The 25,501-nt window shown below is 38.9% G+C and overlaps 1 protein-coding gene across 2 annotated transcripts in view; it reads left to right on the forward strand.

Annotated features, from left to right (window-relative positions):
• The first annotated feature begins 2,191 nt into the window (after window positions 1–2,191).
• sppl3 (signal peptide peptidase 3) overlaps window positions 2,192–25,501 on the forward strand; it is a 31,812-nt gene continuing 8,502 nt past the window's right edge. The window contains exons 1-6 of one of the 2 annotated variants that reach the window (XM_074617049.1): window positions 2,192–2,708; window positions 18,759–18,836; window positions 22,961–23,070; window positions 23,177–23,296; window positions 23,521–23,599; window positions 24,802–24,914. In XM_074617049.1, the coding sequence (XP_074473150.1) occupies window positions 2,683–2,708; window positions 18,759–18,836; window positions 22,961–23,070; window positions 23,177–23,296; window positions 23,521–23,599; window positions 24,802–24,914 (526 nt within the window). In that variant the 5' untranslated portion in view covers window positions 2,192–2,682. The remainder of the gene's footprint in view (window positions 2,709–18,758; window positions 18,837–22,960; window positions 23,071–23,176; window positions 23,297–23,520; window positions 23,600–24,801; window positions 24,915–25,501) is intronic. The other variant, XM_074617050.1, reaches the window with a different exon arrangement.

Consider the following 25,501-nt stretch of genomic DNA (forward strand, 5'->3'; position numbering starts at 1 on the left):
CCTTTCTATTCATCACCTGCAAAATCCTGAATGATACAGAGTTGATTTTCTCCAAGCAGAGGAGAATGATACAGGAATAAGTCCTAAAACACGGAAATGAGTTCGAATTTTAGCCCTTCTGGTTCCCTCGTCTGGAAGTCAATGTGTTTTTTTGTGTCAAATGTGTTTGCATTCACTCTTCAAAAATAATAAAAGTGGTGTTCATTTGTGAAGATTATCTTGCCGAACAAAATGTGTAAGTATCATAAATGTGTGTTTGCCACAGAGTTTATTTTTCTGCAATAATCCAAAACCCAATGGAAAAATCCCATTGGCTTTTTGTTGAGAGAACCAGGGCTATGCTAACTTCCTGGTTGGCCTACAAAAATACGTCATCCCTGCAGCACTCAATAGAGGTGAATGACAGCCACCATTGGATCCAGCATTTCTGTAATTGCATTGATCAGCCTAAGGGGGCGCCACAACATGTATTTATTAGTCAAATCATAAAACAAAAACGAGTAAGGCCTCAATATATTTTAATTTATTGGATTGTACATCCATGATTGTTACACACCATAATGTTTTATATTTTGTTGTTGTCTTATTGTGTTTTATTGCATATAAATGTATCTGTCTTTTGACCAGGGGCCTTCAGACCCTGGAGCATAACTGATATAAAATAAACTGTAAAACATTTATGTGACAGAGGCCCCTGGAAAGTAATATAAAAAAAATAAACGTAATATAAAAAGACCTAAAGCACATGTGGCCTAATCAATGCCAGTTCTTCTGTGTACAAACTTTAGTATTCACTTGCAAATGTGGATTTTGTAACCCGTTTCTCATCTTAATAATTATTTAAATTAGTCTAATACTGATGGGTTGCCCGTTTTTCAGTATTACTCAATGAAATTGATGAGGTAAATTCATGTGCTCCCTTGGAAAAAATAACCTATGCTATAAGAGGTAGCCCACAGCTTTTCTATAGGATATGGGATCCATGGATCACTTATATAGAATCTTCTTAACCTTTCTAGGGTATCTACTTAATTATTAATTATTATTTTCTACGTGCTGTTTTCTTTCTTTCTTTCTTTCTTACTTTCTTTTCTCTACATTTAATTAATTTATTTATTTATTTAAGGTTTCTACCTTACCACCATGAACTATACTACTGTAGTACTTATTACTTTTAATTCTAACTAACTAATTCAATTATTTAAAAAAAAAAATTATATTATTTTTTTCTGTAAGGTGAATGGAGAAATAAATATTACAGCTCCTCCAGACCAACAGAGGTTTTCTGTGTCTTGTGAAATGAAGGGGCTCCGCAGCGAGAAACGTTATCGTCTCCTACCGGGTGCCGGTGTCTCCCTGCGGGCGCAGTCGGGAGACAATAACGTTTCTCTTCCTGATTCAGCTCTGGCACCGAACCGCTTTTCCTGCTAAAAGCACCGGAGGCTGAAGCAGGAAAAGCCAACACTAGGATCAGCTGTGATTCATGGAGAGACCTTCGTCTGGTCAACTAACATTACTGCCAAGCAGCTGAAATATAGAGTGATATTGTGGTTTTAGCTGACGTGTGTCGCCTCACTGTTTTGAGCGATGCTCGTTCAGGTACATTTAGAGGGAGCAAGCGCGAGCCCGACGCTGACTTTCATTGACTTAACGGCCACAGGTGTTGCTGTTAACAAGCATTTCTGAAAGTTACAAACAGTCCCTTTAATTACTGAGTATTTTTTATTTATTTTTTAAATTATTTGTATTCCTTTTTTTCCCAAACATATATATACATTTTGTATCATGGCACCGGTGTTATGTATGTTATGTTTGTTATGCTATGTTTGGGAAAAAAAGGAATTCAAAGAAAATATATATATAAAATATAAAATAACATATATATATATATATATATATATTGTATCATGGCACCGGTGTTATGTTTGTTATGCCATGTTTGGGGGAAAAAATGAATAAAAAGAATTTTCCAATAAAAAAAAAATGACTCGGTAATTAATAAAAATATTTTTACCATTTTAATAATTGACGTAATGCTCTTGGCTTTAGTAGTAGGTGTATATATGATAGGCTGCACTGCATGCCAGCTGAAGGGAAAAAACCATTGCGAGCATTTTTTCAGTGCACAAAAAGCGCGTTTCCGTGCACGCGTCCTACTTGTAAAGCTCTACAGCAGGGCGATTTTGCGCGTCCCCGTGACTCGCCATAGAAAACAAAGCTGAACGTCTTCTTCCATAACAGCGAGAGAAGAGAGAGAGAGAGAGGCTGCAGACTGGAGGAATATACGAGCTTAATGTGGATACATCGTGCTTTAATATGGATCTACAGTGGCTGTAGCATCGTGTGGAGGAGACACCGAGCCTTCTTGGGCTGAGGGGGTGACGGCAGGACAGTTAGATAAAAAATAGCACCAGTGTGTTTTTTCTTCTTCTTCTCGGGGTGCTTTGTCTTGTCCAACCTAACGAGAGCAGAAAACCATCATTCCCATTAACATATCCAGCTAGTGCCTGCTAGCTGCTGCCGGGATGTATCATCATGTCACCTAGAAAGAACTGCTATTGACTGTGGATTTGTGAAGGATAAAACAGTAAAAACCTTTCCCCCATCGGGTTGTCACCGGGACCTGGATCTGTCTGTGTTGAGCCACACAGTCGCAGGAACCCACCACTGTTTGTCGGCGCTATGGCGGAGCAGGGCTACACATCTTGGTGAGTTGCTGCTGCGCACAGGAGGCAGTTAGTTAGCTGCTAATCCTGCTTCATATAGGTCACTAAACTAATGAATTATATGTGTGACAATTCACAGAAACACACGGCTTCTTCACACACATGCACTCATCCTGCAGCTCTGGTGTCGCTAACAGCTAGCTTGGAACAGGCTAGGTTAGCTTAGCAGCGGCTAATCACCAGCTGACGCTATGCTAACGGTAGCTTCCAACGGTGCTAACGGTGCTAGCTGCCTCAGCTAGCGGCTTGATAAGCTCATTGAATTATCTGACTAGTTCGCTCACATTATTATCTGCTTTCTGATTATTTTATTCGTGCACATTAAGCACACCGTTTTGTGACAATGCGAGGCACATTATTGAGCGTTAACTGTGCTAACAAATGAGTGTTAGCTGATTAGCATTCGTCGTCGATCCGCCTGCACACAATAACAAAGGTTCTGCTAAGCTAAGCTAACTGGCATCGCAGTCATGTCCCCAGAAATGCCAGTTTTTCAGTGTGAGCTTGGCATTGTGTGACACACGACAGGTTGTCACACATCATATGTAAAGGATTGTGAGGTGTACACACTTGAAGCCAGGTTAATGTTACAGTGTAATGTCAGTGCTTGGTTAAGAATAGATTAAATACAGATGATGTGATCACTGAAATGCGTTGTCCCCCCCATGAATGAATATATCCTGATTTTGTTGAGGCCTAGTAAATAGTATAGGTTAAATTGTGCTTGTTTGATTTCCAGCAACATGGGTTCAATGTTTTTTTTTTATGATCATTTTTTAGAGCAGCATCTTCTTATGTCTGAATAGTTCAACTCTCCAACAGCAGACTATAGGTTCATTGAATGGAGGTCCACAGAAATGCTGTGTTTTTTGATCTTATGGGTTTGTCTAAATCTCATTTAATGTCACACTTTTTGTGATTATTTTCTGGGAATGCCAGTCATTTTTTTATATTCTTTTCATATATAGTTGTATGCCTTTTATCAGTTTGACATCAGCTTTTTCAGATTTTTTTATTTTGACAAATTTATACTGACTTTGTGTCATTGTAGTTTTCATTAATCTCATTTGCGTTGTCCCCCTCATGAATGAATATGTCCTGATTTTGTTGAGGCCTAGTAAATAGTATAGGTTGAATTGTGCTTGTTTGATTTCCAGCAACATGGGTTGAATGTTTTTTTTTTATGATCATTTTTTAGAGCAGCATCTTCTTATGTCTGAATAGTTCAAACCAATAACTCTACAACAGCAGACTATAGGTTCATTGAATGGAGGTCCACAGAAATGCTGTGATCTTATGGGTTTGTCTAAATGTCATACTTTTTGTGATAATTTTTTGGAAATGCCAGTCATTTTTTATAGTCTTTGTATATATAGTTGTATGCCTTTTATCAGTTTGACATTAGCCTTTTCTGATTTTTTTTATTTTGACAAATTTATACTGGCTTTTTGTCATTGTAGTTTTCATAAACATCCTGTCGTAAAGCTGCACCGTTGGATAAGGAAAAGCCCAACCACTACAGAATTTCCACTTTTATGTGATATGAGGCCAAATATTTCTCATTCACACAGACAATTCACATTTATTAACTGTTTATTCTTCATCTCATTCGCCTGGCATATTGATACAGGATTTCCTTTTTTTTCTTTATAATATGTTTTACCGGAATTCTGTAAGATTTGGGGGAACTGTTTAGGGATGCACCGATATCGGAGTCAGTATCGGGCCGATACTGACTCAAATAGCTGGATCGGGTATCAATGACAATGGGGCCGATCTATTAAATTGAATTCTAAATTTATATATTTAATACATTATATACCGGAATTTTAATTAATGTTTAAGTTTTGACCAAATTTTTTGCAGCATTAAAAAGGTTTACACTGGAATTGTAATTCCTATTGAGATTTTTTACCAAGTTGCTGGTGTACAATTTATTATTTTAATAATACATTTCAAGTCAGTAAATGTGTATCTATGTATTTATTTGTTACATTTTGTTTTAAAAAGTTAGGAGAGTGATGTTTAAGTCAAGTCTGTCGTTGCCTTACACATAAAAGAATGATCCCAGTCACTTCCACACAGTGAGGCGTACAGTTTATTAATTAAACACTGGTATTGGATCGGTCCTCGGTATCGGTCGATACCCAAGGCCCAGGTATCGGTATCGGGACTGAAAAAGTCAAATCGATATCCATTCTTACTATCAATATTTAGCATGTAAGAAGCAGCAGTAGTTTTACCAGGAAATGCAAAGTGACAGCCATGTTTTGGAAATTCCCATTTATTGGGTTTTGATCAGAGGACAAAGACACAAACAGTGACCATCTATTCTGCGAAGCTTGTATGTTCATGCTGGAAAATGTTTTGCTTTATAATGTAACTGATGAGTCACGTTTGCTTTTACCATTGCAACGATTCAGACAGCCAATTTAGTGATAGTATCGCCTGCTTTTTGCACTGCATGTTAACATATTACAACAATATGAGCGGTTGCTTTTTTATGTATGTCCTTAAGTTATATTTGAATTTGTTTCAGAGACATTACGTTGTGAGGGAGACTGTAGGAGCTGTAAACTGAAGTTTAAACACTGCATTTGGCATGGTTGTAATTGTGGTTGAGAAATATTGATGCCATTGCACATGTTTAGTTAACTCTGCTACTACCAACTAACTTCATCACTTCGGTATTTTCATTTACATTACCTGTTCAGTAGGTGGTGGTTTTACTTCACACAAACATCAGTGAGGTAAAATAATTAAAGTTGCACAAGACGTGCTCTGCCATATTTTTCATGTTTAAATTTAGGTTGAACGATAGTGGATTTTTAAAGGCCGATATAATAACGATAGTTTGGAGCAGGTAAAGGTCGATTAATCAGCCGACATCTTCTTTACTTCTGCCGCAGCCTAGTTGGCTACTTTTGCATACGCAGTTTTTAATAAAACAGTTTTTGTCACTCTGAATTTAATCATTTGTTAGAAAATATCCTGAAATGTGATTTGGTGGATTACATTGTTGGAATATTTTCTATTTATTTACAATCGGCAATACGCTGTTCTGTGAATTATGACTGGTCAGAATTTCTTCTGTTGTGCGTCCTGTTACATTGTTAAATGCCACTCTCACAAACCGTTAATGTCGGTGTATATTCCCGGGGTAAGGAGGATCCTTAAGTGTGCAATTTCATTTCATGAATGGATAGTGACATGGCTGGATTATTTGGAAGAGAGAATACCAAATTGGTAAACAAGTTAATGTAACAGAGAATAATTTATTTTCCTCTCTGTCTGCCTGTCTGGTATTGTGGACAAAGAGCTGATAGTGTTGCGTTATATATTCGAAAGATAACTTTTTTTCTCCCCCTCTACTGGAGCTTCCATCCAAAACGGTGATGTTTTGCCATCGGACACATCGGAGGCAGTTCCGCCAATAACGATAGTTTGTAAAATGTCCTATCGGCACCAATTTATCGGTTTTCTACCACTACTTCAAATGTACAGATAGCCGTTTTATATCAGCCTCATCCAGTATCACAAATCAAGTTGTCCTCAGCAAACATAACCGTTATTTGGAAATGTGACTTCTGCCAGTTTTGTCTGTTTTTGTTACTCTACCATCATTACATCACATCTTGAGCTATTGAACGCAACCCCATGCTCCAATTACCTCGAAAGCAAACAAAATACTAACACCCACAGAGTTGTGACATACCTCTCACCCAACAAGTTAAAGTTCTGCTTTACGAGCATTAAAAAAAACAAAAAAACATTGTGCATTTTTGAAACCATTATATTGGCAACTACAGGCATTAAATTTGTATCATTTATTATGTTAGTGGTACTTGACTAAAGCGGGTGTTAAACACAGACCTCTAATGACAATGTGTGTGCAGACATTCGATTTGGATGCTTTGCTTGGCAGCATTTGCATGTTCTGTTCGCACAATTAGTTTTATAGCTACAAATCACTGCCTGGATAAACTGCTAATAAGTAAACCACAGCAAGCCCTGTTTAGCCTTGTGATGACTAACCGGCTAATGTACTGCTTTGAAGGTGTCTTGTTTGAAAGCTTGTAAGCTGTAGTTTGATGCCACTTTAAACCACCGGTAGGTAACCTTATGTTACCATCACACTGGTACATCTATTTGCTAATGGAGTAGTTTTCTCCTAGTTACACTTCCTCATTCAATGTCAAACGCACACTGTGTAAGTCACAACTTCACAACCATCATATTTTAGGTGTAATTATGAAAGTAGTGCTTCCTGAGGTGCACACAGCGATATACAGTCACACAGACATATTAGGTAAGAGCAGACCTACGCATTTCTCGCATAGTGTTTAATTTTACTTGTCCATCAAGGCAAACGTCAAATGCTGTGTGCAACTCTAATTTGTATTTAGGAAACATCGATCAATTACTGCACTTGTTGGTGCCATCATGTGGAAGCTTTTATTCTGTTAATTTGGAGTGAAAGAAGAAATTATATTTATTAATAAATCATTGTTTCACAAACCCAGTGTAGACATTGTAAAATATTGGCCTTCACTCTTTGTAAATTTCATTCATAACTTTTGCTCTAGCCATTGCCCAATTGTTAAGTGCCTTTGCTTTGCTTAAGCATCTCAGTTGAATGCTTTGTTGAACAGCCAAAAGGGTCTGATCTATATTATCTTCGGGGCTGGTGGAGTGGGATTATATGGAAAAGTGCACATAACAAATGTCCCAGTAAGGTTTAGAAAATGGCTGAGAAAGACAGAACTTTTCTGATGTGGAGAAGTCAACAGTCAAAGGTTAATATGATGTGAGCGCATGCGGTTCTGTTCAGCTCCATTGGGTGTCTGAAAACATGGACACGTTCACACATGCTTGTTGGTACTGAGCAGAAAACACTTCTTTGTAACACATCGGTAAACAAAGGCACCACCTCGCACCACCTCATGACCATGCTCTCACACTTGGTTTAATAAGGTAGAGGATAGAAATGAGACCAAATGAGGGAGAGAAGGTCATATAGTTGAAACCACTGAGCCCACACTGCCAGGTGTAATCTTCAGTTTGAACACAGCAGCAACCACATCAATCAAACTGAAAGTTTGTCTACGTGTCAAATATAATGACGAATACCCACAAGAAGTTGTAACCAGCGATATTATTTTGACTTGATAAATGACTTACATGGTTAATTGTTTATCAGCTAATTGATTGTTTTAGCACTTGTGTTTCACAGTTAAATCTCTAGATTGCATGGAGGATTGAGTCGTAAGCGTTGCTGTCCATGTGTGGAGAAAATCATTTCAGTAACAAACAGTGATCCCTGTTTTTCAGTATCACAAGCAAAAACTGAGCATTTTACCATATCTGTGCAGCTACCTGCTAAACTCATCAGTGCAGCTTTTTTTTCTGCTTCGCAAAATGTTGTAGAAGCTTATCGTGGTTCTTGCAAGTGTGGCTGAGGTTGTTGTGTTGTGCGTTATGTTTTCAACAGTCTTCTGTACTGAAGGCAGAGGATTTATTAGTTAACGTGTCAATATATTTGCCATCAAGCACTCAAGAAATCAAGAAATAGATTTTCTTCTTCTGCAATCCCATAACACACCGTCCTGTAGTAGATATAGGGAGGTTTAGAGAGATTTTTAGTGCCCTCGTTTTTCGGAGGAAGATCATTAAATTAGCGAAATAAAATAACAAACATCGCCCAACCCCATCGGCTACTATTATCTATATTTTAGGGACCCTCTCGCCTGCCTTCCTGCTTTATCACGCATGGCCGTGCAGTTCAGAGGATGAGTTCGGCGCATGCTGCGCGCAGATACAAATTTCGGAGGCGGCGTTGAACCTGTCCTTTCACAATTACTCGCTGACTGCTAAGGTTACTCGCGTTTAATAGCGGTCCACTTCTGTGTTACGGTACGGATGGCTTTCACACCTGATGCAAACCGTACCCGAGTACACATGAACGGTGCTCAAGACCACCTTTTCAAGAGGACGCAAGTACGGATCGCAAACTGTGCCTGAGTGTGGTACAGAGCGCTCACACTAATCAAACAAACTGGACTTTGGGGTCAAGTGTACTCGGATCCAGGCCCAGGCCCCTTATGTGAAAGCACCCTTACTTTTATGGTCCTTTTAATAACGTTTCAGCCACCGCATTCATCGCCTCTATTACAACCCCACCATAGGCAAAGGGCTTTTTGTGTTTCGTTAGGATGTTCGCCACTAAACAAAGCCTCTGTTGCTGCGTTGGCCTTCTTCAGTAAACAGAAACCGTTGTCTTTTTAGCATTGTTTTCGGCTCCTTTACCTTTTCTGTTCGTAGACTGCCACCAGCCGGAAAGTCTTGTGAAAAGTTGCTGTGGACTTTGGTGAAGTAGCGCTTGACGTCACATCTTTTACTGACTGACACGCTCACATTGCAAATGAGACACACATTTGTCATTCACATTTGTGAAAAAAAAACCTCTTGCTACTCTTGTTAGTCTTGTTGTGTAATAGTACACTTTTTGCCTTTTATTGGTTTGGCTATAATCTGCAGTCATTGTCAAATCTGGTGTGCGATTGCTAATCTGCTAACATTGCTTAATGTTACGGCGTCACTGATGTAACCAAACTTGAAAGCAGCGTGACTCATTTAATTGATTGGCAAATAATCCTTTTGTCAGAAGGGGGCAGGATGTCTGTGAATTAGATTGGATAGGAATTTAATCTGGTTTAAAAAGTGATTTGGTGTTACCAAAGTTATGTACATGTTCTTTGAACCTTTAGCGAGACACGGAGCAAGCTACTGGCAGTTTGCAAGCTACTTGTTGGAGACTCCTGGTATAGATTGTCCATAAATTATTATCACAGTGATTTTACAAAGGTTTGTCAAACGTGTAATCTTAAATAATCCCGTTTTATGTTAATATCAAATAATATAAACATGCAAAAATCATAAATGAGACGATGGCTGCAGGTCCATATTGGCAACATCCGCTAAGTAGTAGTCCAAAAGTATCTTTTTCCTTTCCCTTTTTATTACTGAATTTAAGAAGAATTCTACCTCAGGACACATGATTAATAAAATCTAATCCCAAAATACTATTATTCAGACTATCCACATTGCAATCTCACTCAAGCTCAGTCTTTCTAGGCAAAGTAAGTGATGTTAACTTGAAAATGTTGACTTCTGCACATTTAATATAAGCCGGTTTATGTAGCATCTGTAGTCTTTTGTAATGAGAATCTGTGGTACACCAAAAAAGACAAATGACAGCCAGCACTGTCACATACTCACTTTTAGATTTTCTATGTAGACACAACTAATGCTGCCGTGTTCTCCGCTAAGACATACATTGATCTGTTTGAATCTGACAGATTACTGAACACCTGTTGCCTGCATCTTGAACAGAAGCACCATTTAAGATTAGCCTTCAGAATTTCAGCGGAAGATACAGAGGCCTAATGCATCTTGAATTCTGAGGCTGAGACTTTCCCTTTGTGTTCATATGCTCTGAGGAAATTAACAAAATTATGTGTGACCAGCAGCTAATATAGATCTGCCTTTTCCTTAAACTTTTCTAAAACCATTACTCTGCATGGCATCCTTGTACCTCTGAAACCCAACCCAGGATCCTTACATGCCCTCTACGCCAACCTGTTCTGTATGTTTCTATGTTGAGACCTTATCGACTCTGAATCAAACAATAAAAATACCAAAGAAGGGTGTAAACACACACCAGAGCAGCGATGCAGGTGAGGTGTACTTACTTTCATGGAGTCAAAAAAGGTCACCGTTGATCACAAATCACTTTGCGGTTCCTGAAGTATGTAACCCATTACATCTGTGATTGGATGAGAAAGTGGAGGCAGATGCATGTTAATTCCCAGTAGGGGATCCATCAACAACCCAGTGGCTGTTGTAAACTGAATAATAGTGCGAGTAAAGTTAATATATATGCAGAGTTCTTCAGTTTGCGTAATCTATCTCTATGTGTATAATCTGGTGAGAACAGAGTAAGATATTATTTTAAATATCCACGCCTCACAGGGCAGCGTTTTGTAAAAGTCTTCATTGTGGCCCTTAGTGGTCAAGTCATGCATGCAACTGCTTGGATGGAGGACGGTATTTGGAATTGTGTTATTGAAAACCTAGTCTGTCAGCGAACAAGGACGTCTTATGGCACTTTGGGCTGCCGTCCAGCCCTCAACAGTCCGGGATTGTATTTTGTTTTTAAATGTTTCCATTCATCTATCTCACCCATGTTCTACAGGCTTCTGTGCGCAGAATTCAGACGAACCAGCTCGATACCAGAATATGAATTAGGTCTGTGTTAGATTAAACTAGCTGTCTATCTGCTCGCTGTGTGTTGACAGCGAGGCAGTGACATCATTAGTGTGTAGGAGAACAAGTTTCTTAATCACTTTCTTAATGCTTGAGGCCAAACTGTTGGCAAGACATTTAACCTGTTTAGTTTAGAACTCACAAAAAAGAAACACTTGTCTGAATAGGGTGTCATATTAGGATCGTCAGACATTTATTATGACCTACCTTATGGGTCAGGTATACTGGTCCCTTTGTAATATGACGAATCTGATAAGATGATGCCTGCTGAGTGTGTTTTCAGTCGTTAAGGAGAGGCAAACAAGATCAGGGCAGAGCTACTTGATGCAGTATTGTCCCGGTGTCCTGTTTCCACAGTGAACTACATGTTACCCCTCCCCTCCCCTCCTAGACACCCTGTAGTCATTCCTGTACTACTGAATGAATGAATGAATGAATGAATGAATGAATGAATGAATGAATGAAAGAGCAGCAAGATTCTTGCTTTTTTTTTTTTCCCTCAGCATCACAATGAAACCTGTGAATTCCTGCGTCACTTCACTCACATTCACACCAGAATGAAAACATTATTTGGAGCACAGTCTTTTTATGCAAGGGCTGTTGTCTCTGTCAGTACTTGAAAGAAAACTAGTAATGCAGCCCAGCGATACTCAGAACTGAAATATTATTCACTGCATGCCAGCAGAAAACCAAAAAAAACCTGAGTTCAGTTGCAGGCCCTGATATTTCTACAAATAGTGCCTTTTTTAATACCTTGTTAATGAATTAGGCCTAACCTTTGCTGACCAAACCAAAATGCATTGCCTCATGAGCCCTGACCATGTTAGTGTTTGTCCTCCATTATAATTTTCCTTGTATAACTATTTTGTGGATTTCTATCTTGCCTAGAAATGCCTTTGCTGGCATTGCCAACACACACTGAAAATGCAGCCTGCATGATACAGTATGTTGCAGAGGAAACTCATTTATATTCACTGTGTGTTGCTTCACTATAACCAAGTAAGGTTGGAGTTGCAGGCTATACAGTTGTAGTAGACTGGGAGACATTTTTGCCTTCAAAAAGATGACCAGGAGCTCAATAAGCTCAACCAGTAGGCAATCTGACACAAGGCTGCTGCGATAGTATCAGCCAAGTGAGAGAGAGAGGGACCGCTGGCAAGCTGCTGCCGCGCCTCCTCAGTGATTTGTTTGTTTATTTGTTTATTTAATAAAAATATGTCTGTCATGTCCTGTTGTTTTTTATATTGTTTTTTATCTGTCTATGTTTTAACAGATTTTTGTAAGGTGTCCTTGGGTGTCCAGAAAGGCGCCACTAAATAAAATGTATTATTATTATTATTATTAATAAATCAAACTTGAATAACAAAAAAATGCCAGAGAAAGTATTACAGAAACTGTTTCAGTGGTTATTTTTTTAACCTTATCTTGTAGTGTAACAGATATCCTGTTAAGCGTCTTTTGGTCAGTGTTGGCGGGGGACAATGTATGACTATTGTTCCCTTTTATTAATGTGGTTTTCCGGTGTGGTGCATCTGTCATGACTGGTAAGATTCTCCCTCTGAAACTTTGCACCCTCTGTAGCCTTGGCTCTTTGTCTCATTTATTATTCTTAATATAATAAATACTCAATAATTTACTCTTTAGTGAGCAGTAAATTCAGCAATTAAACATTTATGAATACAGCCCAACCTATACTGAATGTTTGAGTCCCATACGGATATGAACGTTTACTAAATCTGCTAAGGATCGCTTTAAATTAGTGGGGGTGTTTGTATGGACATTTTACATTTAAAAAACAAACTTGTGGAGGACAAACTATGTATTTAGTAGCTACCTCAAAGATATCTTTGGCATTTATGTTCTGCAATTTGTTGTTTTCTTACTGGCCGACATATTCATCAATACGATATATCTGCAAACTAATATAGCAGCCTAACTCAGCAGCAGTGTCACACGAGGGCAATTTTGTATAAAATGTGATACATTGCATTTCGATATTGTTAGCAAATGTAGTTTACATGCTTTGGGCACTGTTTGTTTGTTTTTCGCGTTGTGTGGCGTTTTTTAGTAAGGGTGCTCCAATCAGGATTTTTGGGGCCAATCGCTGGAGGCAGCATCGGCCAATCATCGATCAACTATCACAGGGTCTATTTGAAGCCTTCTATTTATCGTGTAGCATAATTTATTTATTTAACTATTCTTAACAACATTGTATATTAAGTATTGAAATTAGAAAGTATCATGAATTGACAACTTAATTTATTGGCAGGCAGCAAGTGAAATAGGGGTGTAAATTACAAGTTTCATCACAATACGATGTTATATCCATTATTTGGACAACGATACTATACGATATTTGCTGATATCACAAAGTCTGCCATGATATGATTTTGATTCAATTATATTTCCATTTAACACAATGAGTTACATTTATATCAACTCACATACAAAAATTATGATCTGACAATTTTTTTACTGAGCTCTTCCAGACTTTTAAGTCAAAAATCAATTTGTTCATTTTACTAAAAAATAATAAAAATAGACCTCCTGTTCATTCTGAAGTGCCACATTTCTCATGTTTAAGAACTGTTTGAATGTTTAGGAAGGAGGTGCACTCGGACAGAAATGTTGACACAGACGTGCCATGGGAATTTCATTGCATCAATGATATTGGATCGTTGTTCTTTGAATCGATATAACGATCCATATCGATGTATCGTTACCCCCCTAATGTGCAACGTATTCCACTCTCTCTCTTAGAGATACGCCCAGATCATTGATATGGGAACAGTTTGGTGCTTAGACGCAGCATCAGTCTGCAAACTAGAAGCCTGATTACACGTGAAAAAAAACCCTGAAATTTTAGGATTAGTTAGATGTGTAATCTAACAACCTCTTGTATCTGAGAGCCCAGAAAATCGGTTTGTTTGAATGATTAACAGACTTAAAAATGAGCCGGATAAGAAGGATGTTTTTAAGCCATATTCATTATTTTTCAAAAAAGTACATTTCATCTCTCCTGGACCAGAACTAAGATGCCACCATCTTCAATCTGAAGAGGATACTCTTTTTAACAGCAACCCTCAGCCGACGACTCGCATTATGATGTCCTTCATCAGCTCCTGTTTATTTTGTCTAGTCTGTCTCACAAAAACACAATAACATGTACAGATTGCAAGGGGAGAATGTAGGTCAAGAGGTATTTAGATTATTTGTGGCTGGACCGCAGCAAGGCGAGCCCTATAAATGCAAAAGTCTGTCACTGACTGACTGAGACACTGAGTGAGTGATGAAGCCACACCATTGGTCGGTCGAGTGTTGTCGGAGTTTCCTCATTGGCCGTCGCTCTTTCAAAATTGAATAGGCGCGACGATGTTACTGCCAATAGCGTCTTTTCCTTCGAGATCGATCATCTGATCCACCTCCTCAATACATACGCGGTTGTTGTTGCTGTGCAATGCTTTTGTTACCAGGGCTGCCTGGATACGTACATGCGCGACAACTTACGTGCACATGCATATTGATTTTTAGAACAAACAGCTGACAGCTGCTTAGCCTACCACTTACTGTGTGTTGTTTTATTCAACATGTTGTTAATGATGCGCATGTTTCAGATGTCAGAATCACGTTTGTTTTTATCTCTTTAACTCCACAAGTCGACGGTTAGTTGCTGCTCTGTGCACACAAGAGGACACCACGGGCTCTATTTTTTGTGATCCAGTGGCCAGATCGCAGTCAGTTGCGCCCTGCCAAGTGCATCCGGAGCGTGCCAAACACGCTTTGGGTAATTTTGGGGGGCCGGGGTCCCTTGGCACACCTGTGGCGCGCATTTGCACCCGAGGTGGGATCAGTAAGAATGCATTATTATAGATGGGCGCATTAGAGGCTGTGACAATCGCATTCCGTACATTCACCCCCTTTAATGACGGAGCTATCCCCGTCATGACGCACTGCCAGTTTGGGAATCCTGTAGAGTTTTCCTCAGAGGAATCTCTTGTTATCTGGGACTTGGGATGGGAATTATTTTTAAACTTAAGTTTTGAACTCGAAAACAATCTCTACCGCATCATGTTGCTCATCACAGCCACACACCTACCTGTACTATAATTAAAATGTGGAGCAGCGGGTCTGCTGTGTGTAATTGTGGCTTGACAGCGACATCATCACTCCAGCTAGAGACTGCAGATGGGACAGATACCTGCTGCCTCTGATGGCTGTAAAGAGAGTCACCAGTACAAAGGAGAGGCCGTCAGGATTGTACTACTAACTGTCTTGACAGACAAAAAAAAAAAAACCTGCATTATCATGTTGCAGTAAAATTACACATGTTACCAAACTAATTACTTAGTCACTGAAATAGGACAGAAACACTTTAGATGAGTAGTCCGGAACAACAAATTGTTGGGAAAAGCATGAATTTATTGTTACATTTATTAAATTAAAGCAGTCCTCAATTTGACGCAAATGTAGCTTAACCATGTCATGTGATGCCGCTTCCGTACACTTTACAGAACAAATATTACTGGGATAACTACCCAAAATTGCAGATGAACATTTAATATCCAGGACTCATATTATAGACACTGAATTAGGCCTTATTCTGAATGGAGCAATTTCCGATTAAGACGTGCAATATGCCGATATTATTCAGGTTTTTCTAACAAGTCCGTCACAGGTTACGCTAATCAGAGTATGCGCGGCTTCATGTGTGTGTGGGGATCAACTGTAGATTCAGCCTTTTTTTCCCATTAAACTCTGTGAAATTACAGTTGAGTTTGACCAAAGCACACTTAGCGATTGTTGGAAAGAGTTACGACGACGGTTTAGGTGAGTTTTATTTTGTTTCTGTCCAGTTTGAATGACGCGTTTTTATACTATGACAGTTTTCCTACAATTAGATTTAAAAAATTGCAATATATCTCCTTAATTACAGTATCCCAATATATTGAATCGTTACCCCTGTATCGTGATACGTATCATATCGCCAGATTCTTGCCAATACACAGCCCTAATTTTGTGCATGTACACGTAGTCGGTGACCATTCACGGTCCAGCCATATGCTAGGTTTCAGCCTAATCTTGTTTGCTGTGTCGCTCGAGTAATTTCAGTAAGGTCCACAGGTTTCTTGCGATAAGGTATGCTATATTTTGTAACGCAGTGTTGTTTGCTGTACCAGATAGTATAGAGAAGACAGATTACTGTATGTCTGTGGGATGTTTCAGGATAGGATCTTGATAGTTTTTCATTAAATATGGTGCCTTCAATATGCTGTACCATACAAATTATACAGCTTTATATTGTTTATACCGTTTAAAAAAATAAATTTAAAAAAAACAAGGTGCTTAACAAAAGACAGATGTTAAACATTATAACAAAACAATATACAAGAAAGTATTTGGGCCTGTGTGTGTGAATATAACAGAGTGAAAAAATTGTCTTTCCCCTTGTGGGATTAATCACAAATACTGTCTTTTTCTTCTTTGCTTCTTAATAATAGAACAATTAAAATGGCATGTTTTCAGTGCTTTATAAAAACCAAAGCTATTTTCCAAACTATGAGTGAGTCATACAGTATGCTCCCAAATTACATCAATAGGTCTCATTAAAATTTAGAAGACCATACATAGCAGAGAAACCCTTTCCTTTGTAGACAGTTTCCATTGTGCCTAGAAACGGTATGGATCACATTTGCCTTATTGATTTTCGTAATCGATTGCTTGTTTTTCTCCAGTTCTCCTTTTTAAATGCAACAAAATTTGCAATTCTTTTTACTATCGAATTGTTTCGCTTTCCTTTCTTCATTGCTTTCCTGCGAGTAATCACAAAGCCCGCTGATCTCAGGGGAACAGAACATGTTCGGCTCTGTGCAACGCAGCAGCATCTTCTTGTAGCGTGCAGCATCAGCGTGTTGCATGTTGATTCAAAATGTCTTCACGTTGTGTTTGATGTTCTCGTAGATAAATTCTTCTAATCTCATCACTTTGACTACAGTGATAATAGTCCAACGCTTAAATTAAACTGTGCTGACCCAGTTCCCCTTATATACACAATGCACAGGTCAGTTGACCGTTGTATGAAATGGATATGGTGCTCGGTTAGTTAAAGCCTCTGATCACCCACCCAGGTGTTTTCAGTTCATCTGGCTGATTAGACCTTTTTTCAGGACTGTGTGGGTGTGTATGGACTAATTGATTGACATCTTCCTGAGTCTCCTGTTAGCTTTGTTGCACGTCTAAGGGCGGGACAAATAGCACCTTTTATAAAACCAATTATGGAGAGAACTAGGCCTTCCAACTCTTATTCGATTAGTCAACTAATCGGAGTTGTGGTCTTAGTCGACTAAGATAGAAGATTTAGACGAAGATTTCTTTAGTCGGTTTAATCTTTTTTTTTTCTTGCTTTTTTCATGCTGAATGGCTTAATTCCAAGAAACTTATGAGCAAATCTCTGGTAAACACAAGATTTAAAGTGGTGCTTTTGTGTGATTCTTTGTTGAAAAAACTCAGTTTTACAGATCTGTCGATTAAATCAACTAATCGATTGAGTGCTAGTTGACTAAGAATTTCTTTGGTCGAGGACTATCCTAGAGAGAACTGTGCAACCATGATTTTGAACGGCTGGTTTGTAGGTTTGAATTGATTAGAAAGTAGGTGGAAAACCACCCTTATTCAAAGAGGAAGGGATACCGGTGCAATTTAACACAGTAAAACAACTCTTTGGGTAAAATTTTCTGCCCAGATCTATTTTCAGATTTATTTTCTCTCATAATCCAATTTAAAGTGGATGTGGCTAAAATCAGGTCCACTCTGACTCTCTGTCTCTATTCTGAAGGTAGCCTCTAATAACTTGACTTGGGCTCTATATTGATAAGTCTTTTTGCCGGTGTGCCACAGTGGATATTTAGGTGTATTGTTAGAAATAATAAATGTGTAGTCAGGTAATCATTTAACAGTTTTCTGTAATAAATGAGTGTTACCTTTGGCTAACACCTCCACTGTCACGCTTGGAAAAGCATCATGCAGGGTAAATTGGCAGAGGGACATATTTTTCTCTTTCAGAAATGTTCATAGATGCTTATCAAACATTAAATGACATACTGAAAAACATTTAATTGATCTGAAGGATAACAGGAAGTCTGAGCGCATCAGATGGGGATTGAACTCAAACAACAAAATGTGTTGTCACTTACCTCAGCTTGTAATGAATCAGCAATATGGTCAGAAATAATACGGTTGTGTTTTGGGGGGAAAATGCCAAATCTCACATAATGATAATCATCAACATCAAGTCGCAGTCGGATAACTGGCTTCAGTACAACTAGCGGTGTGTAAAATATTCCGGTCAGGAGCAACAAAAGGAGGAAGCAGCAGCTTAACAAGGGCTTGAAGTCTGGGAGTCTTTTCACAATGCCATTTGTGTATTTTAAGGCTGATTTACTTTCCTGCTGTTCATGTGATGTTTAAGGAAGTGACAAGTTGTGTTTAACAGAAAAGTAAACAATACAAGTTGGCATAATTAATCAATGTAATGTCAGTATGAAGACAGTTGTTCTGGAAACTGTTTTATTTTATAGTTGTCCAGCAAAAACAATGTACTTTGTCTTCAGTATTGCACTAAAGGAGCTTTTTTTTACTAGATTCATTACATAGATGTTTGTGCTCAGAGTCTCATATTTGTATTTCTCTCTCTCTCTCTTTTCTCTTTAGGGCGTACTCCCTAGTTGACTCCAGCCAGGTGTCCACCTTCCTCATATCCATCCTCCTCATCGTCTATGGCAGCTTCAGGTGAGTGTCACTAAATAAACAATCACTTCAGCTGTGACTTACAGAGGGCGTCTTGTGTGCCACACGAGCAAGGACCGATAGCCTGAAGTATAATTTCCTAAACAACAGTTAATACTCCAAATTCAGTCACAGGCCTGTCACTATTGCTGCGCCCCACATAACAAAAGCTCTTGTATGTTTTTCTTCATAAGCTTTTGCACCAAAGGATCAATTAAAATGTCCTTATTTTGGATCCCAGATTGCAAGAATTTAAGAACCTAAAGAAAATATGTTTGGTTTGATTTGTTATAGTGAATAAGTGTAACTGGTAATGTATTTATTTACCATGTAGCTGATAACTGGAGACATTCCTCAGGGTTCAATCTAGTAAAAAAAGTACATCTTCATGTAGTCCATGAGCCAGACCCCTAAAATGTGTCCGTCGTGCCACTTTGGAGGGACCAAGTCTCATAGTGATTCTTTTAAAGGTCTATGTCCCTAGTGTTGGAAAATGCATGATAGCATTGCAACAATGGTAGCTTTCTATGTGCTATCACTCCTTTTTTCATCCCTCCATCATTAAAATGTTTCCATCTTTTTTCGCCATTTTACACATAGATCCAGTATAAAAGAGGGTAAACAACACACAATATCATGAAGTTCTATATCGTTGTAAAGCTTAGACTATAATTTATCCATCGGTCACATTGCCATGACACTGAGGTCAAGAGAAATTGACCTTTGACCTCTAATGCTGCAATTGGGCAAATTCTGAATACCACTCCAAACGCCCTTATAACTAACTTCATATTGATCTTCTGTGCCTATGGATAGTTCCAACATAAAGAGCACAAAAAGAGCTTTAAAATGATATATTACATGAATAACAACGATAACATCTCTTGTGAGAATAAACGTAACTGTGTGCAGTTTGTATCTGATAGAATGTCAGAACTTTGCATTGAATTCTGTTATTGGGGCAGTTTGTAAATGGCTTTCTAAGCAGCAGAAACACAAAATAATACAAAAACTCCGGTTCACGGTCTCTGTGAATAATGTCATCGACATGCACCAGCAGAGCATCTCGGAAAGACGACAACAAAACGAAGTAGGCTGATGGCGAGGAAGAGCCAGACAAGCGAGAGATTCTGCAGACAGCGAGAGCATTATCAAGGACATCTCCCTTTTTGCCAAAGCCAAAATGTTTCCACAGGCTAGACCTCAAACACGGCTTGAAAATCTCTCCAAAGAGACCTTCATAGGCCATAGAGAAAGGTCATCAGATCCATTACTGAAGCTGCAGAGAAAGCCACTAGACTGACTAGACATCATCTTTTCTGTGTTATCATGATTGGTTCAGGAGATATGATGCAAAATACATAATTTGGTTATGGTGGAAAGTAAAATGACCACCATGGCTGCCACAAAGCGTTTTTGCGATGGCTCCATATCTGAAAATGTTCAGGGCTCCAAACTGTTCAAGTGTACCAAGTTTTATGCCTTTATAAAAAAGTGAACATCATTTTCACATATCACCTAAAATACAATCCATTGCTACTGAGTAGGGGCCTCCTCAGTTGTAACATGTTTATATTGACAATGAGGTAAGAGTGGGAAAACATAAAATAATGGATGGAGAATTCATTTCTTAAGAATTTTTTTTAACTTTTTGTATTATTTTGTGTTTCTGCTGCTTAGAAAGCCATTTACAAACAGCCCCAATAACAGAATTCAATGCAAAGTTCTGACATTCTATCAGATACAAACTGCACAAAGTTACGTTTATTCTCATAAGAAATGTTGTTATTGCTGTTATTCATGTAATATATCATTTTAAAGCTCTTTTTGTGCTCTTTATGTTGGAACTATCCATAGGCACAGAAGATCAATACGAAGTTAGTTATAAGGGCATTTGGAGTGGCATTCAGAATTTGCCCAATTGCAGCATTAGAGGTCAAAGGTCAATTTCTCTTGACCTCAGTGTCATGGCAATGTGACCGATGGATAGATTATAGTCTAAGCTTTACAACGATATATAACTTCATGATATTGTGTGTTGGTTACCCTCTTTTATACTGGATCTATGTGTTAAATGGCGAGAAAAGATGGAAAAATTTGAATGATGGAGGGATGGAAAAAGGAAATGAGAGGGACTAGGGACATAGATCTTTAAAAAAAAATCACTATGGTCCCTCCAAAGTGGCACGACCAACCCCCTGGCTCATAGACTATTGTTAATGTGAGTGAAAAACACTTTGTTGCAGCAGTGTGTACCCGGTAAATGATAGGCGTAATGTGATTTTGGTGCATTGAAAGAATCTACAGTCCTGCACCTAATGGTGTTTTGATGGCTTTAGTTGCATAAGGATATTGACCCAAACACATTTGCTTTTAGAGGAGTCTTATGATCAGGTAAATGGCTAGATAGAGTTTGATTCTTGGGCTGAATTGAGAGGCAAGTTTACTATGTTTTGCTCATCCATCTGTTATTTATATGATTAAGATGCAAAATCAATCAGGTGTCAGCTCTCAGATAAATTATATCTGCAAATATATGTGGGCTATTGATGCTGTCTTATCTACCATGCAAATAGAAAGTGATAGAGGAAAATATGATGCTCCATCCTCACTCCATGTTAGTACGGCAGGAGAAAAACACATCAGGCAAAAAATTGTGGTCGTCGGGTGGATATTGATCATTATTTGGAGGTCTCGACTGATCAGATCGAGCTGCACTGAGCTCATTCTCATCTGGGGCTGTTGCTGTCAGGAGGAGATGAAATCATTTACAGTCAGTGCCTTTCCATCCTGCCGCGTTTCTATTTTTAAATTTTGTCCACAAAAAGTTGAAATGCTGTTAATTCAGAAAAGATGAAGCAAAAAAAAAACTTTATACACTTGAGGTGGAAAATTTATCAATAAAAACAAAATACGACTTCTTGTCAATATCACTTTTTTCGTTAACGCCTCTCCTCTGTCGAACAGCGATTTCTCAGCTTTATAGTTTCTGTCTCAGCCACACTGCACTCTGTGTATTGTAGGGATGCACCTATCCAACTTTTTCAGTCCCGATACCGATAGTGATACCTGGGCTTTGGGTATTAGCCGATACCGAGTACCGATATGATACCAGTGTTTAATTAATAAGCTGTATGCCTCACTGTGTGGAAGTGACTGGGATCATTCTTTTATGTGTAAGGCAACATCAGGCTTGACTTAAACATTGCTTTCCTATCTTTGTTTAACAAGATGTAACAAATAAATATATAGATAAAACCACATAAATTAGTGAATTTTGATTTATTATTAAAATAATACATCGTACACCAACAACTTGCAAAAAAATCTTCAAAATTAACAGGAATTACAATTCAGGTGTAAATCTTTTACATCTGATACAGCGATTTAAGATCTATCTATCTATCTAAACATTAGTGGATGGGAATACGCATACATTTGCATTTTCTTTTTGCAGATTTTCTGGAAAATCTGTTAAAGTGTGTGCACATTTGGTTGGAAATGTGACTATAGTGATGTTTAAGGATTCTACTCTGCACTGGGAGATGTCTCCAGTCAGGCACTTTTTCACAGCAGACATTTTGACTTCTCATAATAACATTAATACCGCGCTTTATTTAAGTGTCTCTGTAAACCGTGACAGAGTGACTGAGCCAGCATGCACAACGCCAGGACCCTGAAACTGAAGCAGCTAAATACAATTCAGCCATCATTCATTTTATTATTTACACCTGTGCTTTTCCTACTGTGACATGTCTTAATATCTTCAGTGGAAAAAGGCCTACCCCTTTTAAGATGGAAATATACATGGAGAATGACAGGGGAAGAGTATTTTTATAAGCATATTTGATTTTTACAGCTATCTGTAAAGGCCGTGTTTAGGACAGGAGGTATGAGCAAAGGAAATGAGAGTAGTTTGTGGGATGACGTGAGACATTTTCAGGTTGTGGTACAGAGCCACATTTCGGCTGAAGGTCAATGGCCTCCCACTAGTTGCAAAATTTAGCCTGCGTTTCAACATTTCACCCACACTTCCTTCCTTTTTCACAGACCGATTCAAACTAAAGTCTACACTAGAGATTCTGATTACTGATGCCCAAGTCTCTGTCTTTCCCTCCCTCCTGCAGGTCATTAAACATGGATTGTGAGAACCAGGAGAAGGATAAAGACGGCAACCCCATGCCAAATGGGGCTTTCAATAACAGCAACACAAACAACAGTGAGTGTTGCATACCTGGTAACTAGAAAAACAAATTCAGACAAACTTGTCTTCTTGGATCAATTATAATTTGTTGTTGTGTGTTTCAAATCGCCCTCACTTCGCTGTTTGTATTGTTTTGCAGGTATTCAGACTATAGACTCCACACAGGCCCTGTTCCTGCCCATAGGAGCCTCGGTGTCTCTGCTAGTCATGTTCTTCTTCTTTGACTCGGTACAGGTGGTCTTTACCATCTGCACTGCAGGTGAGCGCCGCTTTTGAACGCTCTAAAGCGGTAGAATTACTGTAATAAGGCTCTCACGTTTCTGTTCAGTGGCTACTCACTGGGGCAGGCCTCTTATCTGCGTTGATTATTGAAACTGTAAAGACCATTAGCTGCCCCATTAAGCTGGCAGAAAACGACCGCAATGAGCAATCGAGGTGTGTAAGGCCTTTGATTTCACTGCTCTGCTTTGTTCTTCTCTGCAGTTCTTGCAACAATTGCGTTCGCATTCCTCTTGTTGCCAATGTGCCAGTATCTGACCAGACCCTGCTCCCCACAGAACAAGTAAGGAAACCATGTGATGATTCTGTGTGTCTTCAGATAATGTCTGTTGTTGCTCAAACTGCTCCACGCTGTCTTGTTTGTCTTTTAAAAATAGTTATTAAGCTCTGTGCTTCAGCATATTCGTAAATGAGCTTCCTGTCAATTAAAACGGAAACTGTCGGCAAGGCTTAATAATACTGCTGGGAGCAAATGGGAAATATATTTTATTATTTGGGGTGAAGTAGCCCTTTGACAGTTATTTTTTTACTGCATACAAATCATGTGTAATAGCCTCTGGGCTCAGGTGTCTGGACATCTAAAGCACAAGGATTCACCAACAACACAACCCACCTACTCAATAACCAATATGAACGCCTCCTCTCTAGTTACAGATTCAGAGCCTCCTATCTGGTTTCACTTAACCCGTTGTCTGCTTTACAGAACCTGTAATAACATAACCCTCCAACCCCAAAAAACCTTTCTGCTCAGTGTTATTTTGTGTATCTTAACATTGTTCACAAATAAAGGCTGCTCAGGCTCAGGTCTGTCTTATTAAGATAAAATCCAGATGAGATTTAAGGCACTTTTATTTAAGGTCCTGACATATACCAAGCCGACGGTCGGCCTAGTTTTTGCAGTTTGTCCCGCACCGTCCGCTCTATTCTGCGTATTTTTGGCCAGATCAGCATGTTGAATCAGTAGCAGAGCTCGTTGGTGAGAGAAATCACTCCGATTGGCTGTTCAGCTTAAACGAATCACATTACATCTCAGGCAGGCGCAGGACGTACATGGTAGTTGGCCATTGGCTGTAGTCTTTGTGGCGTGTTCGAGTGCAACTTTTTGGCCAAGACCCAGCGACGTGAGGCGATGCAACAGGTGTCTTTGTCACTGCTAGTTCTCTGTGTCTGGGCCTTAATAAAATCCAGAGTAGATTTAAGGCACTTTTATTTACACTTACACATTCAAATCCGGGTTAGCGCCACTCCCTCACCCATACAGAAAAAAAGCTCTATCGCCCTAGTTGTTCAAGTATGCAAATACTACTCGATGGTGAAATATACAGTATCAGCCTGTAAATGATTGCCTGCAAGTATCACATTTTCTTATGCTGAAAAATCTAACAGATGCTCTGTCCAGGAAGCTTCACCCGTCTCTCCTTGTTACCTTTCTCATGTTGTTTTCTTATCTTAGTCCTGACTGTCTTTTATTTGTCTTTATTGCAGGATTTCCTTTGGTTGCTGTGGGCGTTTCACTCTGGCTGAGCTCTTGTCCTTCTCCCTCTCTGTCCTGTTGGTGCTCATCTGGGTGCTGACTGGACACTGGCTTCTCATGGACGGTGCGTCTATCTCTGTCACGACTCGTGTCATTCATTTTAGCACACATCGGAAAGTTTCTTTTCAGGGGTACCCAGAAAATAGTTCTGCAGCAGGCTGTGTACTAATGAGGATCCAAAGATTAGTAATGTTTCTCTGAACTTCTCTGTTTTTGGTTCACATTTAAGGACACTGCACAATTATTAGACAATGAATTGAAGTTCTGTTAGCCTAGCTGCTAACTTTGATGCTGCGGAGCAGTAAAAAATATATTCAGCCATCTCAGTCTTCAATAGAGTCTGGACAAAATTCAGTTTTCATCTTCTCCTGTGGAAGAAGGAACTTGACATCATGACTCAGTATGAAGATTTTAGCAACACTATTTTCAGGCATCTTACTGCAGTGTGAAGCATGCTGACACAGGAAGAAGACACTGATGTTAGTCAGCTACTAACTGGCATTTAAGCTAACTGGTCTCGATCAAAGTTGGGATCTTAGTGAAGCACTGACAAAGCAGAGCAAAGTGCGTGGGTGTGTGCATTTATTTTATTTGACCCAGTTGACTTCAGTAATTTGAAACATATCTCTGGCAGTCTTCTTCAATAATGCA

The sequence above is a fragment of the Sebastes fasciatus genome, chromosome 19, assembly GCF_043250625.1.
Source record: "Sebastes fasciatus isolate fSebFas1 chromosome 19, fSebFas1.pri, whole genome shotgun sequence".
NCBI classification, from domain to species: Eukaryota; Metazoa; Chordata; class Actinopteri; order Perciformes; family Sebastidae; genus Sebastes; species Sebastes fasciatus.